This window comes from Megascapheus bottae, chromosome 19, assembly GCF_031878675.1.
Source record: "Megascapheus bottae isolate mThoBot1 chromosome 19, mThoBot2.hap1, whole genome shotgun sequence".
NCBI lineage: Eukaryota > Metazoa > Chordata > Mammalia > Rodentia > Geomyidae > Megascapheus > Megascapheus bottae.
The window spans coordinates 11,529,050-11,549,428 of NC_143527.1; the positions used below are offsets into that span (position 1 = coordinate 11,529,050).

The 20,379-nt window shown below is 43.4% G+C and overlaps 1 protein-coding gene across 1 annotated transcript in view; it reads left to right on the forward strand.

Moving 5' to 3' along the window:
* The window catches only part of Alpk2 (alpha kinase 2), a 111,961-nt gene that overhangs the window by 33,483 nt on the left and 58,099 nt on the right, over positions 1-20,379 (forward strand). The window contains exon 4 of the mRNA XM_090353026.1: positions 10,004-11,597. Within this exon, the coding sequence (XP_090209152.1) occupies positions 10,004-11,597 (1,594 nt within the window). The remainder of the gene's footprint in view (positions 1-10,003; positions 11,598-20,379) is intronic.

Below are 20,379 nucleotides of genomic sequence, written 5' to 3' on the forward strand. Positions count from 1 at the left end.
TTGAATGAGTCTTGAGGGTTCCCAGAACCCACTGCTTATCATCACATTCCTGTTGTGACTTTGGCAGTGGGGTCTCAGAAAACCACGCTGTTCCAGCAGGCATGGGGCACTTTCCTTTTCTTTCGGACAGGGATTTGGTAGCTACTCTCACAGTGGTGCCCAGGCTCAGAGCAGGTAACAGATTGACCTTCCCGTGACCTTGGGGCATCGAGGGAGCATTGCATCCATCACTGAGACTAGATACATATTAACTATTTCTCAAAATTGTCCCTTTCTTGAGCACCTGGGACCCTGAGAGTAACTCAGGAGCAATGGAGAAGGTGCTGGACCTCTGTGAGCTTTTGAGGATTGAAGAGATGGGGCATCTCCCTGACACAGAGGCCATAGCACTCTAGCACTCAAGAACTTTTGGCTGACACCTGTCCAGGTACTTGACAGGGTGAATGGCATTGAACCAACTCAGGCCTGTGACAAGAAGGGCTTTGCCCCAGGTCCTTAAGGACAGGGATAGGACTGAGACTAAGGTTTGCTCGACAGCTTGTTTCTTTGTCCTGAGCTAACCCAAGTTTTTCCCTTTAGTGTTATCAACCAAGGGCATCTCATGAAACTAAGTCCCTCATTGTTGCCCATCCATACCTAGGAGCTTCTCATGATTCTGTTCCTTCACTCTGGTGGCATTCTCCGTGACTATGCCTTTTCTTCTGTGCCTCTGCCTACTCCTGCCCCAGGGTTCTGTCACCTAGACATTCTGACTTCCATTCTACAAAACATATGATGTAGTTCCCTTCTCTCCATATCTTACAGCATTGGGCAGTCCCAGTACCTCCTATACGAGAACTCCTAAAACAGCAGTCAGAGTCAATGCCTCAGCTGGGCTTTCATTCACATGGGAACAAAGGCTGACACTGAACCTTCTTCAGATCTCTTCCCTCTTGGAGATAATAATGGGAGTGGTCTGTGAGAGGGGATAGGATTTGGGTGGTCTGATTCTACTTGTCTTGTCAGCTTGGGCTGCTCTAACAAAACCCTCTAGACAGGATGCCCTGACAACAAAACTATTCCTCTCCATTCTGAGTGGTGGAAGTCTCAGATCAGGTCAGGGGACAATATGGTCAAGTTCTTGTGAGGATCTTTATCCTGGTTTTTCGGGAGGCCATTTTCTCACTGGGAAAGGGAGGGGATGTGGAAAAACGAGAGCTGCTTGTAAGGGCACTGATCCTGTCCTGAGGCCACTACCCTCTTAACTTCATTTGAATCCAATCACTTCCCCCAAATTGCATCCCAAAATACCATTACATTGGGGGTTAGAGCTTCAACATATGAATTGGAGGCCAGTCCACTTCCCCAAACATGGAAAGTACAAAGATTGGACAAGGGCCCATTGGTTCCAAATTAGGGATTCACAACTCTCTGTGGAGTCAGATGTGGATGCTTCCAGGGTTCAGTTTGGAGTCAGATTGCCCAGGTTTTCAAGTCTTGACTTGGTTTTCAAGTCTTTTACTAGGGCAAGTGACTTAGCCTCTGCCTGCCTCCATTTCCATACATATCAACTGGGAACACTATTAGTATCCACCTTGCAAGGCTGAGTGAACATTGAAGTAACACACATAAATAAGGAGTTTTACACAGTGCCTAGTGCTTTTATCAAAGACTGGTGGATGGTAACACTAGTGGATGATATCCTGAGTCGCACTGTAAATTGTTAGATGCACCAGGTCATTCTTGGACATGGCAGTATGAAACTAGGGTCAGGATACTTGAGGGGAAGTGTTTTAGAGAAGATGGAGTCAAAACACATCTCCAAATTCTTGATGGGAATCTTAGGGCCGAGTCTAGAGCTGGTGAGGAATGACTCTTCCTTCTGTAAAGAAGGCAGGCGGAGGCCAGGGATGTGGCTGTGGCAGGACTGATTGACATAGGACTCCAGATAATCATGTCATTCAAAACTTGAAATATGAACTCAGTTCTGAACTATTACTAATTCAGAGATGCTAATCAAATCTAATAACATGCTTTCCATGGAGGCACTCTCCTCATGTTTAGCTCTCTTATGTACCTGAGTCGTCTGCACAAAACCAAGTCTCTGACCAGCCATCTAAAGTAGCATTGCCTGTTCCCAGTGTACTCTGCCTTCCCTGGCTGCTATTTGACTTACACATAGTATGATATTAAGTTAAATGTACATGTTGTGTACACTGCAGATATACATGTGTGTTACTATATAACAGACCACATATATGTAAAGTATTGTTTGATAAGCATTAACACATTTCTGTCCAATGGAACCATCACAGCAAGTAAGATTACAAATACATCTTCAAAAGATTTCTCATTGGTTGTAGTAGTTACACATCCATAGTCCCAGCTACTCAATAGGCTGAGATGAGAGGACTATGGTTTGAAGTCAGCCCAGGCAAACATGGGAGTCCTTATCTGAAAAACAAAAGAAAAGCAAAAGTTCTTGCAAGGGGCACAGTGGTACATACAGCCCTACAAAGTGTGAGACCTTCAGGTTAAACAAATTCATGTCCTTTAATACTCCCACCTTTCCTGCCTCTGTCAGATAGCATTCTGTGACAAGGGAGTAAGGAGGACAAGCAGACAGAAGGAGGTGATACAGGAGAGAAAGAGAAGGAGGAGGATGTGATTAATACCTGGGGAGAATGTTCTTCACTGAGGAAAAGGATGGTAAGGGAAGACGTCTGGAGACGTCTGAAAAGTTCAAGGGGTGAGAAGAAGGAAGATGTTGTTGGTCAGGGCACTGGATCAGGACTTGGAGGTTATTTTGAATGAGATGGGGACACATTGGAAGGTTGTGAAGCAGAGAAATGATATCTTCTGGCTTCATATTGAAAGCAAGACTCTCGCCATCATCCACTGAGAAATGAGCACTGTAAGGAGACTCTCAAGCAGCTGATGCAGAACCTAAAATGAGGTGCTGATAGCTCTGGCTAGGAGGGTTCTGGAAAAGGTGGCTGGAAGCAGTCAGGTTGTGTGTGACAGGCATTACTGTTCCATTGGATGTGGAAGGGGATGGAAGCCAGGCTCCAGGATTGGGAACAGAACAGCTGGGAGAATAGAATTGTGGTTTTTGAGGAGAAGCAGTTTGAGTAGAAGTGCTGCAATCTGGTTAGAGGCTTGAGGGGCTCTTGTTCTCAGAACAATGCTACCTGGCTTTTCTAAAGCAGGCTGGGCCCTTGGCTGGTGATTCTTGTGTTGCCGCACTCTGGGACTGCCCGCTGGGTTCATCCTTCCCTGTCCAGCTCTCAGCTGCTGGGTCTTTTCTAGCTAGAATCACAGTTTCATTTAGGAGGTTTGCTGTGTTCACAATGTTCCTTAAGACCATCCTAAACTGATTATCTATTCGGTGCTGATAGTGAGATTGTTTCTAAATACTTAAGGGGTTTGTTGTTGTTATTGTTGTTGTTTTTCTTTTTGCTAAAAGGGGTTCGGCTGCTTATCTATCTTTTAACCATGATGCCACATTGACTGCTCTGAGAATTACATACAAGTGAAATGCAAAGTAAGCCAGCCTTTTGTTTCACTTCCACGTGAGGTCCTGAGCCTTTCTTGGTGACTTCTGCTAAGAAGCTCCTGCCCGCCCACTACTCCTGTCCTCAAGGTCCTCTCCCTAGCTGTACCTTCTGAACTCCTACCCCAGCTCATTACTTTACTGACCCTCCTATGTGACCTGCTTATTCCAGCTCCATTACATCTGCCCCAAATGCCCTCCTGCCCCTAAGCCAGAGCTTAATCCCTCCCTACTGGGTTCAAGTTTCCCGCTGGCCTAGTTCCCTGTAGATCCAGGCCACCTTGACCTCTCCCCTCCTAACCACCACGAGTGCTCCCTGCCTCAACTTGCCTTTTAGGGTTTGATGACACTCAAGGTTGCAAATCACACACAGGTCCCCATTGAACATCTGAAACCGTCTCAGCAATGTTGACAGATCCTTAGTCCAAACTAACTTCTTGTTAACTTTCATCAGCCCTATGCCATGTGCCAGGAATATATAGTTGTTAATGTGACATAATAGAGACTTCCTGCTTATGCAGAGCCACAAAAATGGAGACCAATAGCCTTCCCTCCTCACCTTTGGTCCACAGTGTAAACTGTAGAGAATGTCTTCCAAATCAACATACATTCTGCTTTGCAGTGAACTGGAGCCTGACTTCCAACCCCCCAGTAGGAGTTGAGAACCATCTCCCTGCCTGGGTCTGACAGCTCCTGGCCCATGACAATACCTCCTGGTTCACCTGGCCAGCCTTCGTTTACCTGACCCAAATTCTCTGCCTGTTGTCTTGGAGTATTGAGAATATATATCCCTTTTTGTTCTAAAGTGTCCTGGTTAAACAGTAAATAATGGAGTTGTATTACTTCTCCTTCATATTCCAAATAAAAGGGCCTGGAGCTCCTCCCACTTTTTGGCTATTCATGATGTGATTGGCTCCCTCGTGGACTCCGGGTGCAAATCACTTTTCCTATCCAAATCATTCCTTGTATGTCCTACATGTGCTTCAGATGTGAAGTTCCCCTGGAAGCTCCCCTTACGGTCTTGCTCTCCATTCATAGTCCCTATAATTGGCATGATTTTTTTTTGTCAGTTGTGGGACTTGAACTCTGGGCCTGGGTGTTATCCCTGAATTCTTTGGCTCAAAGCCTATCCCTGGAGCCACAGTGCCACTTCCAGTTTTCTGGTGATTAGTTGCAGATAAGAGTCTCACAGGCTTTAGAGTGCCCGGGCTATCTTTGAACAGAGATCCTCAGATCTCAGCCTCCCGAGTATCTAGGATTACAGGCAAGAGCCACCGCGCCCAACAATTGGCAGGATTTTTAATGGCCCTTGGCAGAGACAGTCCTATATTGTAGTTATTTTATTACCATTATTGTATTGGACACTCCCAAGGAAAAGGCCTCTGAAAGAAACATCTTTATCTTCTATACAGAGGCCAACACAATCCTTATCTTTTCTTTTTATCCTGATCTTTTCTTAACATATCTTTAATTAGGTAACTTAAAGTCACATTTTTCTCAGACCCAACATCAGTAATAAATAAATAACATAACGTAACATAATATATTCATCAGGAAGACAAAGACTATTTTCAAGGATTTAGTACAGAATTACACAAGTGATTGAGCCAAGCAGTCAACAGTGAGATTACCCAGAAATTATCATCAGAAGGAAGCCATAATCTCTTGGGATACAGAGACAAAAAGAGAAGAATAACTAGCAGTTCTGGGTAACAAGTCACGGGCCAAATGCTGGGCACCTCATGAGTGTTCTATGGAAATCTGAGCTGCCAAAGATGTACACTTATTCCCTGAAAGGCTACCTGAGCTGGCTTTTCCTTTCTTCTCAATTTTCGATCTCCTCCATTTCTTTGGTAAGTTGTAATTGGAAGTTGGAGGCCACGGAAGTCATGGAGTTGCAGCTTCAAGCAGTCAGCCTTGATGATATAAAGAACAGTGGCAGAGCTGGGAATATGATTTAGTAGTAGAGTGCTTGCCTCGTATGCATGAAGCCCTGGGTTCGATCTTCAGTACCACATACACAGAAAAAGCTGGAAGTGGAATTGTTGCTCAAGTTGTAGAACACGAGCCTTGAGCACAGAAAGGTTCAGGCCCTGAGATTAAGCCCCAGAACCAGCCAAAAACAAAAAACAAAAAGTACCAAAGTACAAGACAGTCAAATAGTAGGCCTAGGCATATTCTGAGGTCCTTGCCATTTTCTGATGTATGAATAAATTACTGAATAAACTGGTAAATGTACAAGAGATCTACTTCTTTGTCTTGAAAGATATCTGGTATTAATAGAAAATATGATCAAGAAATTTCATTCTTTTTAAAAAATGTTTGATTTCAATGGCAAAGATAGCTTTTGGGGTTTATAAAAAACAAAGCAAAATGAAACAAAACAAAGTATTGATAGAGCCTCATGATACACAGTGCTTAGCATGCCAGTGCCAACACGAAAAGAAAAATCACCAAAGCCTCTCCTATTTGTTCAGGTTTGCTAAATAATCCCATTAAGGTCAGTCAGGCAGGTAATAAAAATAGATACTGAGCCTAAGAAAGTGTTATGACCTTAACCTGGTGCTATGAAGTAGAAAGGTCACAAATGTGATCGTGTAGTTATTTCTGGAGTCCTCTTCCTCTCCCTTCAGCATGGATAGGCAATTCGGACAGTGTACAGCCACTAGAGGCTTCAGCAGCCTCTTTACCTCTGTGCTCCTGGTTGCAGGATAAAGATCCTTGGGGATGGATCCCTGACATAAGTCTCCTTTCCCCTTTGAAAAACCATTGATTAAGTCATCTGCCTCAGAGGGTGGCATGAATGATTGCTCAGAGCCACACAGCCCCTCCTCCTGGTGAAGGCTCCTCCTTCCTCCAAGGTCCAACAGCCAGGCTGGGCTGTGAGAGGACAGTGTGGTTCCAGATTTTCTTGGCTAGTAGCTGCAGTCGGTGGTTCTCCACTGTGTTTCACAGACTTCTAATGGTTCTTTATGGCCTTCTGGGAAGAACTATTAGGTCCAAACCATTTTTATAAAAAATACTCAGACATAGCTGCTGGTGGTGGTGGCTCAACTTATGATCCTAACTGTTCAGAAGGCTGGGATTTGAGATTCTTGGTTTGAAGCCAGCCTGGGCAGACAAATCTGGCAGGCTCTTATCTCCAATTAACCAGCAAAAAGCCAGAAGTGGAGGTGGGGCTCATCTGGTAGAGTGCTAGCCAGCCAAGAGCAAAAAAGCCGAGGAAGCACTTGAGGCCCTGTGCTCAAGCCCCAGTACCAGAACACACATGAGAATACACACACACACACACACACACACACACACACACACACACACACAGACGTGCACACGCACGCATGCACGCACACACGCACACACACACACAAAGTCTCCCAAGGCCATACTTGCGTGTCTCTGTTGCTCACAGATGGTGTTTTCTAACATTTTACCTGCTTTTTCAGTTCAGGATTTTGCTAGCTAATTAGAGATGGAGTCTCTCAAACTTCTGCCCATGTTAACTTTGAACTTATATCCTCCAGGTGAGAATTACTGGCATGATCCATCAGTATCCAGGTTTGGTTTTTGTTTTTTTTTTCCCATGGAGGGGGGTCTGTTGGCAGTACTAGGGTCAAATATTTGTCATAGTATAAAACATTGCTGAGGCCAAAATGCTTTAATAATCTTTAGGTTAGACTAATTGTGGGGGCTTAAAATCAAAAGATGCCCTGTTAAGTAATAACACAAACCTTGATTACTTTAATAAGGAAGTTATTAATTGAGAAAGAATCTGGAAAATTCAATCAAGCCTTTCAAAGCAGGGTAGAGGAATGTGAACTCAATTAATTGTTTAGGGAATTTCTTTTTTTTTTTTTGCCAGTTGTGGGTCTTGAACTCAGGGCCTGAGCCCTGTCCTTAGCCTAGAAGTCCGTTTTATGAGCTGCCTTTCCCCTGCCAGTGTGCACAGCACCACTTAACCAAGGGCCGATCTGTGGTTGCCCTCTAGAGAAGTTCATGTCACTCTCTACTTTCTGCTCTTAACCTAATGCAAGTCACCAGTATGTACTCTCCACCGGTTTGCCAACTGACTGATGATCTGTGCTTTCTCCTTTGCCTTTCTGTTCTGTCCACACAAGTTGAAGTACAATTAGATATCTGGCAGGAGGTGCCTAGCCTAGAAACTCAGGAAAATGTAAAGTACTAGGGATTTTTCTATAGTGTTCTTTTATGTCCCTTAGAAAACTCTTCAATGATGCTAAATCTCCAAAAGAGAATCAGAAAGGTTCATGAAGGGAATGATACATATAATGTGGAACTGCAGACAATGTCACTTCAGTTGCAGATTCATTTCTTAACAAGAGATCTCAGCCTAACTAATGAGAATGCTTTGGGTTATTTTTCAAGTAGGGTCTCACATTTTGTCTAAGCAAGTCTAAGCCATGATCCCCTATTTTTGCTTCCCACACAGTGGGTTGACAGTCCCATGCTACCATATCCATCTTTTCTGTTGAGATAAGGTCCCAACAGAAGGCCTATAGTTGTGATTCTCCTGATCTCTACCTCTGAATTAACTAGGATTAAAGGCATGAACCATGGGATTCTGACATGGTGTGTGTGTGTGTGTGTGTGTGTGTGTGTGTGTGTGTGTGTATGCTGATACTAGTTCACATTGAACTCAATGTGAAGAAATGATAGATGATGCTCTACCATTTCAGCAACGCTTCCGTTTGCAGGTTTTTTTTTTAAAACCAGTTAGTTCAAGATAAGAGTAATGGAATTTTCTGCCCAGGCTGGCTTTGAACTGAGATTGGTACAATTTCAGTGAACAATTGGTATCTGGTTGACCCTGAAATTTAAGTGGAAATCTCTAATGGATCTTCTGCTTGCATCTTGAGACCAGAAGTTACTTGATCTTGGCATTTTCAAGTCCTTAGAGAATATATAGAGCATAGAATTTATGCTTTTCTTTTTGCCAGTCATGGACTTGAGCTCAGGGCCTGAGCACTGTCCTTGGACTTTCTCAAGGCTAGAGCTCTACCACTTGAGCCTCAGCACCACTTCCGGCTTTTTTGTATGTATCTGGTACCAAGGAATCGAACCCGGGTCTTTGTGCATGCTAGGCAAGCACTCTACCACTAGGCCAAACTCCCGGCCCAGAATTTATGCTTTTTATGAAACTCCCTCATATTTGTTTTCTTACTGGACTCAGAATAGATTGTGAAATGGAGAAGAATGGGCACCATTTCCACCTTAAAATTTGCCTTAAATTTCAGTTTCCTGGTGTCACTGGCTAGAGACAGAGTCTGATAAGATCTGTGGATCATGGCTAAGTTTGGCTCATGTGGATTATGACTAAGGAGGCACATTACCAACTAAATGAGCTGTTAGGAAAAATGGAATGAATCTCTGACATCTGAAAATGAAGCCTATATGGGCAAGCCCCAGTGGTTGAAGGCTTGTGAGCATATACATGCTTGAGAAAGCAAAGGTTTGCTTCCAATGAGGAGAGAGAAGACAAGGAGGATAGTAGGTGTGTAATATTCACCCTTCCCCAGTTCAGTAGCTGGTTGTGTTTTATGCAGAGAGCAGTCAAAGATAGTGAACACCTAAGCATTGCTTCCAAGTCTGAGCCTGACCCACCGCTCCTGCCTGTTGACTTCTGCGACATCAGCAGTAGCACAAAGAGGTCAAATGGGATAAGTGAGAATGTAACTTACACGAGGGTAATAAGCTTTTATTGGGACTGAGGCAAGGTCTTTACAGGAAATGAGTCAGTAAAGCAGGGCAAGGCCAGGCTTCATGTGGCTCCAGTTAGAAAAGGGAGGAACCTAGAAGTGCCATCCCTCCTGGAACAGGGAGTGTAGGTTCAGTCTGATCCAAACCAAGGCCAAACACCTGGCTTGATCTGTGTTAGTCAGGATGACATGTGGATGTGAGTTTCCAGCCAATAAGACCCAGGGCTGGGATTTAGATCTTTCTGTGACATTAAATCAAGAAGAAAGTGACACTGGCCTTCAAACACATAATCCTATTATGGTTTTTATAGTCTCTTGGCAAGAAATATAGCTTCTTCACACCATTTCAAAAGGAGCGGCTGTTGACACATCCACCATGAGACAGAATGCTTTAGTTATTTGTGCACAATGTGTCACTCGAGAAAAGATAATGCTTTTTCAAATTCCCACAACATAAAAATGACTTTAAAAGGCAAGAAGATATTAGAATCTCCAACATCTCCTCCATTCATCTAAGAAATCCACAGCATTTTCACTTCGTGATCAGACTGTAGAAAGCTGCTGGGGAAAATTCTGAGAATATCAAGGGTTTGGCACTGGGGGGAAAGCTGGAGTCCAGGGAACAGCAGCCCATTTCCAGAGACACCCCAGAACTGCCTGAGCCTGAGGCCAAGTGAGAGCCATTCCCTCCTAGGCTTTGACAGGAGCAATGCTGCTATTCAGCTGCAGACTTACCTGTATGCCCTCTTTATCCTAGCTGTGCCCAGAGCGATGCTGCTGTTTATCAAGTGTCAGCCAGAAACGACCTGGGGATGGTCTGCTGTTCTGCTTCCCTGGAGGTGGAGTCTGCATCGGAAACCCCCCAAGTTTCTCCTGCCCTGGGAGGTGGGGGGGCCACTGGGTGGCCACGTGAAAGAGACACCGATGAGGAAGAACATACGAGGCAGACCCATGAGAAAGAACAGCCTTGTAAGGAAGGAGAGAGTGACTTCCCAGAGACTCCCGCGTCACCTGATTCCCCCCTCACCAAACTCAACCTCTTACACGCCCCCCAGGTATCGGCCAATCATGACATTTGCTCATGGGGCTCTGAAAGTCCCCTCCATGTTAAAGGAATGAGGCCAACTGCAGAGACTTATGATCCCAGTAACACAGAAGAAATTTCCCTTCCTTCCCTTCCTGAAAATGGTGACCCCCGGACAGTGCATTCCACAGATGATGGCCCAGGCGATAACACCCCTAGTCCTCCAAACCCCAAAGCACAGAAGTACATCAGCCTCAGCCTCCCACTGTCAGAGGCAACTGCAGGCATTCACCCGGGTGACAGCACATCCCCGGACAGCAGGGAGTTCCTCCCCCAGCCCCCCAGCGAAGACTCCGACAGTGACTATGAACTTTGCCCAGAGATAACCTTAACCTGCACAGAGGAGTTTTCAGAGGATGAGCTGGAGTATCTGGAATGTTCCGATGTTATGACGGATTACTCTAATGCAGTTTGGCAAGGGAGCCTGCAAGGGACTGGGCATGCTTTTTTATTAGAAAGCGGTGACGAAGAGATGGAATTGGGCGAGGGTGGCCTGGGTGGGTGTGAGCATTTCCTCAGAGAAATGGGTTGCGGGCCTCAGGTGTCGGGTGGCAAAGAGTCTATGGACACCACCCCTGGCCTCTGCAGTAACCACTCACAATCCCAGCAAGTGTGGAGTGGGAGCAGCGGAGGAGCTGTCTCCCCAGGAGGAGGGATGACTCTGACTCTGGGCCCTCACCAGGATGGAACAGGGACTCCGCTCCCCACTGCTTCTGACACTGCTGAGAATGATTGTCCAGGGATTCAAGGAGAAGCCAGAGACCAAGCAGAAGGGGAATTCTCCAGTGACAGCCTGCTAACCATGGAGAAGGCAGCAACAGAGGCAGAGGTGAAGCCTTTGTCTGGGGGGTCAGACAAGGCAGAAATGAAGCAGGGTCTGAAGAGTGGGGTGGAGGAGAAATGGGAAAAGCATGCAGGCAGCAAGAGGGGCACCCAGAGACCCAGCAAGGGAGGGTGCCCCAGAATGAAGGGAAATGCCAAGAAGCAAATCTGGAAGGAAGTCTCCCCAGAGGGAACCCTAAATCCCTCTGTCCAGGAACTCACAAGTCACCCCCTGACCCAGAACAATCAAAGACAGACTCTGCACACCAAGGCTAGACCTGCTCGCCGGAATTCCCACATCCACATCCCACCATGTGCTACATCACCCCCGACAGAGCAAGACTCACTGTCCAAGGAAGGGGATCCAAGTTTCAAGGGAGAAGGGGTGCAGGTTTATGACTTATTCGAGTCACAGCGGTTTCCAGAGCAGAATGATCATCTTCAGGTAAGTTTCATTTTTCAAAATTATGAGAGATGGTGGCACAGTGGGGTGGTGGTGGGGTGGGTGTGTGCATGGGTGCGTGCCCGCCCGCGTGTCTTCATAATCCTGATTTCTGTATCATAATGTAAATAAAAATTAGTCTCCCCGTACCAACTATCAAGGTACTTGCAAATGACAGCTGCTATGGCTGGTGCTAGGAAGGAAATCTGGTTTTAAAAAAGACCCAGATAAACCTTGAGCCTTCCTAATTATAGCAAAAGACTGATAGATGGGAGAAGCGCTAATGGTGGACTCTGGGCAGCTGGAAAAAGAAACCTGATATTTCGTCTACTGCATGTGTTTTACTAGGCGATGCTCGCTATTCAGAAAGTTTCTCAAGCAAATGTTTTGGGTATAGCCTTTAAAGGAGAAAAACATTTGTTGGGGTCCTTCTTCAGATACACTGAAAATAGTACGTTTTGGCTTTATCAGAATTGATAGCCCAAAGGGAAAAGGGTGTCAAGTGGGTCTAATTGACTTGCGGGGTTCGCTTTGTGATTCTGGAGAAGGCAGATGAATCTGGTTGCTGGGCTGGTGGCATGTCTTTTATTTTGCTTCTTGTAGACCACAAAGTCTCAGAAAGGCAGAAAAATCCTGCCGGGCAGAAAATATATTTTTTCTTCACTGATTTGTGGTGTTTTAAATGTTCATTTTAAAGAGATGAAATTATTTATCAGAATAATTAATGCACAAAAATGCTTTGTTTTGCACACTATTTAATTTTTTTATATTCAAGTACTCCAAATGAGCTTTGAACCAATGCTATACTATGGCCAAGATTGGATTTTTTTCAGAGATTAGTAATCTAAATGTTATTTGTGAATCATTTTTACTCTGCTTCATGTTTCCTTTCTTCCAGTTTTGTAGTTGCAATCCAATATTACCTTTACAGAAGATTTTCTGAAAAATATTCCCCAAGGCAAAATTATTGATCAGTCTATGCGAAACCAGAAGAAATTGATGCACTGATTTCTAAAGACTCTACTATAAGAGAGCTATTCTACAAATCTCCAGAACCAATCTAGCTTTTGACAGAGTATTTCTATTTATTGTTCAAATTAATTCACATAAAGCCACACTCATACTTTGCCCCCCCCCCAAGGCAAACTCCTATTTCTTTCTTTAAGCATACCGCTTAACAGTGCACACATTGGTGACTGCAGATATGTTCTTACCATATATTTTGGTCAAATACTGACATAAAATAAAGTGGTAGTGTAAATTTTTTTCCTATAGATAAGTATAGCATTTCCTCTTTTATTCAAAAAATTATTTTCCTTGGAAACCTAAGTGCTTCTTCACAGTTATTTTATCACTTAGAGAGGGTTTCACTGGCACAGTTGTTTTTATTATTAAAGGTTGGATGGAGGATGAGGTAAAGTAAATAGTCTCATCATTTACTGGTAATGGAACTAAATAAAAGGAACAGCCCTTACTGTGCAATCTAGCAGAGTTCCTATGGAACTCACATCTCATTCATGAGTAAAAACCCGTCCCACCTTGACCTGGGCTTTGTGTTGTAAAGAGAATGATTATCATGAACACTCCTGTTCAGAAAGCCAAGCAAAGGGCTGGCATTTTCTGTAGGGAGCAGGACCCTATCTCACTGTGCAGGTCAGTAACAGAAATGACCTCTCACTCAAGGGACAGCCAGAAACTTCAATGGAAGCCAGGCATTCAAGAGCAGTTCTCTATAGCCTTAAATTGGAAATGGGATCTTTATATCTGTAGTATTTCCTTTCTTTGGACTAGAGCAGAAATATTTTGCCACAGCGATAGGTAGGTTTGAAAATGCAGTTTTTTTAATCTGTGCAAAAAGTTACTATATGATTGTTAGACATCTATATTTCATATACACTATAAAGTATGATTAAAGAAATAGCAAATGGGTAATAGTTGTTGCAAATTTGATAAAGAAATGAGAAGAGAGTGGCATGGGAATTAAAGAAAACTTTTTTTTGTAATTTTGGGGAGGAAGGAAGAAAGGAAGGGAGGGAGGGGAAGGGCAAGGGTGAGGGGGAAGGGAAGAGGAAGAGAGGGGAGGAAGGTGGAAGAAAGGGAGGAAAGAAAGAAGGGCGGAAGAAAGGTGCATATTTCATCATTAAGTCCAACAATAATTTAAGCATTTATTCTCAATCCTAAAGATTTATAATGGTTAAAGATCTTAATTATGGGTAATGTTAAAACAAATCTACTCTTGAATCTTGCCTGACTCACTTACCTTGGGCTCTTTTTGTAGAAAATGGCCAGCAGATTATCTTTAATGGTTTGTCTTCATCTGCATATTGCCTTTAGCCTTCTGAGAAAAAAATCCATATCTCAGATTTTTACCTTTCAGCCAAGACTGTTTTGCAGAATATCTATGCCCCTGGGTGTACCTACTTCCTGCCGTCCTCTCTCTCTTTACAATGCAAAGCCATCTTGTTACCATTTGTCCTAAAATAGTACTTACCCAACCTAGTATTGGAAAGCCCCCAGTTTCTCTACATTTATGGAAGATTCCAAAGCTAATTCCAGTTTGGGAGTGGAAAACAGAAAGGGTACCCCAGGCGAACTTGAATCCTCTTCAAGAGTCACACTGCCAACTCTTCACCTTGGTTTTGAGCTTATTTTTTTGATCCAACTCAAAGGCAAGGCCTGACAATCCTCTCATCTTAAATTTCTTTCCCTAGCCACACTGGGGTAAGATCATCTTTACTCTTAAACCAGAGGTGCTATGTCTCTCTTTTTGTATAATTGGTCAGCTTTATCCCAGAGAGATATTCATTTTTGTTCGGGATCTCAGATTGTAAGTATATAGTATGGGGATGCATTCTCCAGTTCTGGGAGTTAAGACTCTTCCTGACTAAGAATTAGCACTAATCATAAAGGATGAATTTATTCCATGTATATGTCAACCAATAAATCCCAAATGACTGGGATAAATAGTGCCTGCTACACAACAGACACTGGGTCATTGAGTAACTGGTTGTAAAATATAAGATATATGCCTACAACAGTATGTTTCTAATGATCACTGATCACAGCTGCTTCACAGTCTATTTTTTTGCTTTTCTTTATATATAAGATGCTCTTGTCAACTCTCCATGGATACCATGTGCTTCCTTTGGCTCTTTGGGCCCTTGCTCTAAACTACTGATAACTTGTGAATGTTGACAATTTACATACACTCTTGGCTTTATTAAGTGCTTTATTCCAATCTCTTATAAAATGCTGCCGAAATCCAAGATAGTCTTACCACATTTGTCCACTCACAACCTTCCACCTTTTTGCCTTTATCTACCCCTGAGAAGCAAAGCAGGTACCCATGCCAGTTTTCTCATCTGGAAAGCAAACCATGTTCTCAGGTGCGTGGTGTACAATGGCCATGCTCTTTTTTAGAATACTTTTGCCAGTCTGTGACCAGATCTCCTGGTGCATCAAGGCCAAGGTTTTGTAGGGCGCTCTTGTCATCCCTACCAGAAATTTCGTCTTCCAGAGAAACCCATAGCCTTCTTGCCTGCATTCTTCATACTGCTACCCCTTCCATCTCATCTTTTTCTTTCTATGGTTTCAGAAATAAATGATTTATAAGTTTTAATCTTGGTACAAAGCTGAGTAGTGTGGTGCAATCTCGTGCCATTTAGTTTAATCTCATGTGGCAAACACAATCTAGTGCTTCCACAATGACAACTGTTAAAACAATCACTCCAGAGGGCAGATAATCCAGCCCTCTGCAACGATGATAATGCTGACAGGTAGGGTAAAGGCTTCCTGGCTCATCTCTCCCAGCACGTGGCAGTCCAGCCTCCTGTCAGCACCATTCTGGCTGACCCAGAGAGTAACACCAACATTTGTTTTGTGTTTAATCACAAAGCCTGCTGTGCCACTTCTGTCAAATATCATTAACCACCCTCGGTGGGCAAGACTAGCTAATGTCCAGGCTCACTTAGGTACTTGGTTGGTGTTAAAGACTCAAGTAAAAAGTCATTCAGTGTTTAAATCATCAAGGAAAAGTCAGAGTCTCAGGCTGTGAAGTCTGTGGGCCAGCTAGTAAGTAGAATGAGCTCCCTGTGCCAGCTCTACTGGACCAGCATCTGCCTTTGGACCAATGTTCACTGAACTTTCAGCTTTGTTCAACAGAATGCAAGATCTTCCTCAGATCTGAACAGATCCCAAGAGGGCTGGCATGTAGCTCGTTGGCAGAACATGTGCTGAGCACATGTGAGGCCCTGGACCTGATTCCCAGCACTGTGTAAAATAAACAAGCAAGCTCAAGCATTGGTCGGATCCCTCACTACACCTGGGGTCACCTGGAAGCTGTTTGACCTCCACCTCCAGATATCTCCATGATCCAATCTACTGTGTGGCTTGAGCCCTGAGCACTGCAAATGCTCCCAGATTGTTCTCTATACCTCCAAGACGGGTGGTCCTGGTTGTACTTCAGAGCCTCTACATACACACATCAGCAGTGCCCTGATCATGCCCAGTCATTCTGCAGCAGGCCTCAGCATGTGTGCCTTGGTGGAAGCTTTGTTCTATTCCAGCAAATCTGAAGCATAGCTGGGTAAGAGTCTGGAGCTCATATGGAGTGGATGCTGGAGTTCTCCTGAGGACTCTACATTCCACCACGTAACCCAGACTGCAGAGATGGTTTCACACACCCTGTGTGGAGCCCTTCTCCAGCAAGTTTAGTCAAGGGATAAAACGTAAGCTTATTCAATACTCACAGTGGCAATGGATATTCTTTGCCCTTAAGAGATAAAGAATTATCTACACTAGTGATATACACATTCCTGAAACTCCTCACATTCTGGAAAATCGCACACTCAATATACCCGGGCTTTAGGGGAAAATCTCATTCCTTTCAGGTCCTTTAGGGAATAGATCACTTTAAAACTAGAGAAAGATAAAGCAACACAGGTGCTGAGCAGCTTGAGTTGGCAGGGGGCTGCCGGGGAGGATTTAAAAATATACCGTCAAGTGTAAATGCCACCACTCTGCAGTTAGAGCAAGGCGAAGAGGGCTGAGGCTGTGAAAACTGAAGTGGATCTTTGATCTGCTGCTGGGATGGGCCTGGAAGGCCACACACCTGCCCTTGGCCACGTAGTCCTGCTGTTTAGGAGCCATCTTTAAATAGAGGCCTGTATGTTGGGAGTGGAGTAGGAGAACCGCTCTATTTTGAATTATGTTTGGAGTTTACATCTTGAAAGGACCCTAGCTGCCAAAGCAACGCTGAGTTAAAAGCTTCTTTTTCTTCCTGCTTGCAATTCTATCATTTAGTCCAGCTATTCAGATCCCTTTCTAGGAAAGAACTGGATAGGAACCAGTACAGCAACCAACAGCAGCTCCAGTGTTAGTTCCTGTAAGAGAGACATCATTCCCTCATAGACTGATTTCACAGTGCCAGCTCACTTTTGATATTCTCCAGCCCCAGTTCATTATGTGAGTTACAGCAAAGACGCTGCTCTGAGGGCCCAAAGGATCTACTTTGCTTTCAGTCTTCATAGCAGTTTCTGTTCTTTTTTTTTTTTTCAAGTCCTAGAGCTTGAGCTCAGGGCCTGAGCACTGTCCTTGGACTTTCAAGGCTAGAGCTCTACCACTTGAGCCACAGTACCACTTCTGGCTTTTTCGATATATTTGATACCAAGGAATCGAACCCAGGTCTTCATGCATGCCAGCCAAGCACTCTACCACTAGGCCAAGCTCCTGGCCCTTCACAGCAGTTTCTTAAAGTGAATGCCTGCATGTATTCTATCCAGATCCCCTGATGAGATAGACCTGTAAGTTCTATTCCAGCCTTGTTGAACCTGAACAATGATGATGATAATTATGATGGAATAGTAGGCCTTGAACTCAGGACCTTACTCTTGCTAGGTAGACATTTACCACTTGAAACATGCCCCTAGCCCTTTCTGCTTTTTTTATTTTTCCATTAGTGCCTCTCTTTTTGCCAAGGATGGCCTGGACTTCAATTTTCCTATTTACTCTTCCTGTATAGCTGAGTTGATAGGCACATAAGGTTTCTATTGGCTGAGATAAGGTGTTTCAAAATTTTTGCCCTGATTGGCATCCAACCTTGATCTTTCCACTTGGACTCATGAGTACCTAGGATTATATGCGTGTTTGTATTTGTGCCCAGCTAGAACCTTCATTTTTTAATAAGCTCTCTGGGTAATAAGATTTAGAAACCATGTGCTTAATTACATAGCCCCAAAGTAACTACTGCAACTGAACATGGTTCTATAAAGAATTGGATGAGTTTGGACCCAAAAGGATGTTTAGGGCATGTTAAATTGAATCCTTAACCCTAAAAGGAACAATACCCTGTCCTAATCTGTATATTTCTTTGCTTTCCAGTTGGCTTTCCATAAATGCAGCCAGTTCATCACCTGTCCATGCAACTGAAATAAACACAGACCTGATTTATTGTAACTAATCCAGAACAGGTGTGCCACTTGCAGCTGAGTTTTATTTTGAGGACTAGTGCAGTGACAGGAATTTTGGTGGCCAAAGGGGAGGCTGGGGAGAGGAGGGTCACTTGGCTATGAGAGTGGTTTGTGTCCGTATTACAAATCTCTCACCCCTATATTCAACTGGAACTGGGTGACAGACATGCTTTGTTGGCTTTTCCTTTTCTATTCTGCAAGATAAATTTGCATATGTAACACAGGATGGAAAAAAAGAACATCAAATGAAGCAATCTCTGTTGAGACAAAGGATAGCAGAACAGTCATCAAAACAGTGTGGTTATAGTCTCCACCAGACAAACAGATAAACCAAGCTGAATGAAGCCTACAGAATCAAAGGGATGACACTGATCAAGGCGCATTATACTCACAAACTAACAAGTTGAGTTGAAACCCCTTTGTACAACTACTTAAAGACAATGGAAAAAAAAAAGTAAATCCAATACTGGAACTGGACTAATGGTAAAACTAAACTTCCAACATTTAGGGAAAGTCAACATCTTTAATGCTGATACAATCAGCCATTATTAAGAAAATATTCTCCTTTGGTTTCCAAGGAAATAGTGTGTCCATTAAACAGATACTACACTGTATAGAAACTTATTGAGGATCTGGAGGCTCTAAAATGGAAACAATATTGTAAAACATAGAACCAATGAATATGGATAAAAATTTACTTACTGACATTTTTCTGGAGCAACATACAATAAGACTAGTGTACCAGATGGCTTGATCTTTCCCCTCTCACTACAGTGAAAGTTGATTAATAAGTAATGTATTTGAACTGAATGTATGCACCATGTGAAATTTCCTCTCTTGAAACCCTATGAGTGTGGTAGTATTAGGAGGAGGGATTTTTGGAGGGTGATCCTAGCTAGACGAGGTTATGAGGATGTGGTGGCAATTAATGTCTCCACTATAAGAGACCCTGGAGAGCTTGTTCCTCTCTGTTTTCTGTGTGAGGCCACAATGGGAAGCTGCACATCTAAAAGCCAGGGAAGAGACCATTCTAGAAGTAATTCGGTGAGGACCTTGGTGTTGGACTTCTTAGCTTCCAGAATAATAAGAAATAAATGTCCCCTTTTTAGGCCACTCAACACCATGATATTTTGTGATGGCAGCCTGAGTTTACCAAAACATAGAATTACATTCAAAACCCCAAGAAATTTGGGAGCCATTTTGCGAATGAACGTAGTAAACTATGAATGGATCTCCTTATAGTCTGTTACCTTATGAACCCAGTTTATAGTGGAGGTTAATCTGTCCTCTAGGAAACTACAATTTTTATGGACTACAATGTTGATTTTTTTGTGTGCTCACGGGGTAATACTTAGATGACAATTTGGTGATGTCTTTTTCTGACTAAGCCATAAGTCACAAATCCTATCAGTTAGTTGCATAGTTAGAAAGCCCAGTGCTGATACAATCTTGGAGGTACATTTTCAAATTACATTGAAACTTCTTTACTTGGTCATAATCTGCACTGATAGTGGAAGAAAGAGGTGTTATTATCTTTCAGAATATTCATTTAATGTTGTGTGTTCCTAGTCATGTACCAAAGCCCAATATTTGGTATTTCTTGTAATTTGTGAGCTGCCAACAAGGCTTACATAGTTAATGATAATTCCCAAGGCCCATCTGTTTTAACTAATCAGCAAAACATAAAATGGAACTGTCCCAAATTCATATACCATAAGGAAATCAGATTGTCACAGCACAAATGGAAGCTGGTAAAGATTATGACAGCGTTGAACTCTGGCTGAGAGTAAAGCTAGAATCACTCATTGAAAAAAACCATTGACTGACCCCAACCTTCAGCCTGTTTATGAAGTTACTTGCTTGCTTCTGAAGTAGATGTGGATCATGGCATGCCTAAAATTCCTTGAGTTTCCAGCACCTGAAAACTCCCACTGCCTGAGAATGCCCCTCATGTCCTAGGAAGTTGCTCAGCCACACTCAGCAGTGCATCTGGAAGTTTGGAAAGCTCTGAACCAATGGAGGTAGAAGTTGGTAGAGAAATCCCACCTTCCTGTGACTCTCATGGAATGGTTTTAAGGTACAGTTCTTCACCCGTAAAGAACTCCTATGGGAATAGGTCACATATATCCAATCACTTATACACCAGTTAGTTGCTGTTGATTTTTCCCTGTCTTACATTTTCCATCTCTTCCTGTGTTTCCTGGTACTAGCTCCCAAACAAACTTAACTGCATCCAAGTTCTTGTCTCAGGGTTTGTTTTGTTGGGGAGACTCAAACTAAGGCAACTTCCTTAAGTCTCCTGTGTAGGTTAGATTATG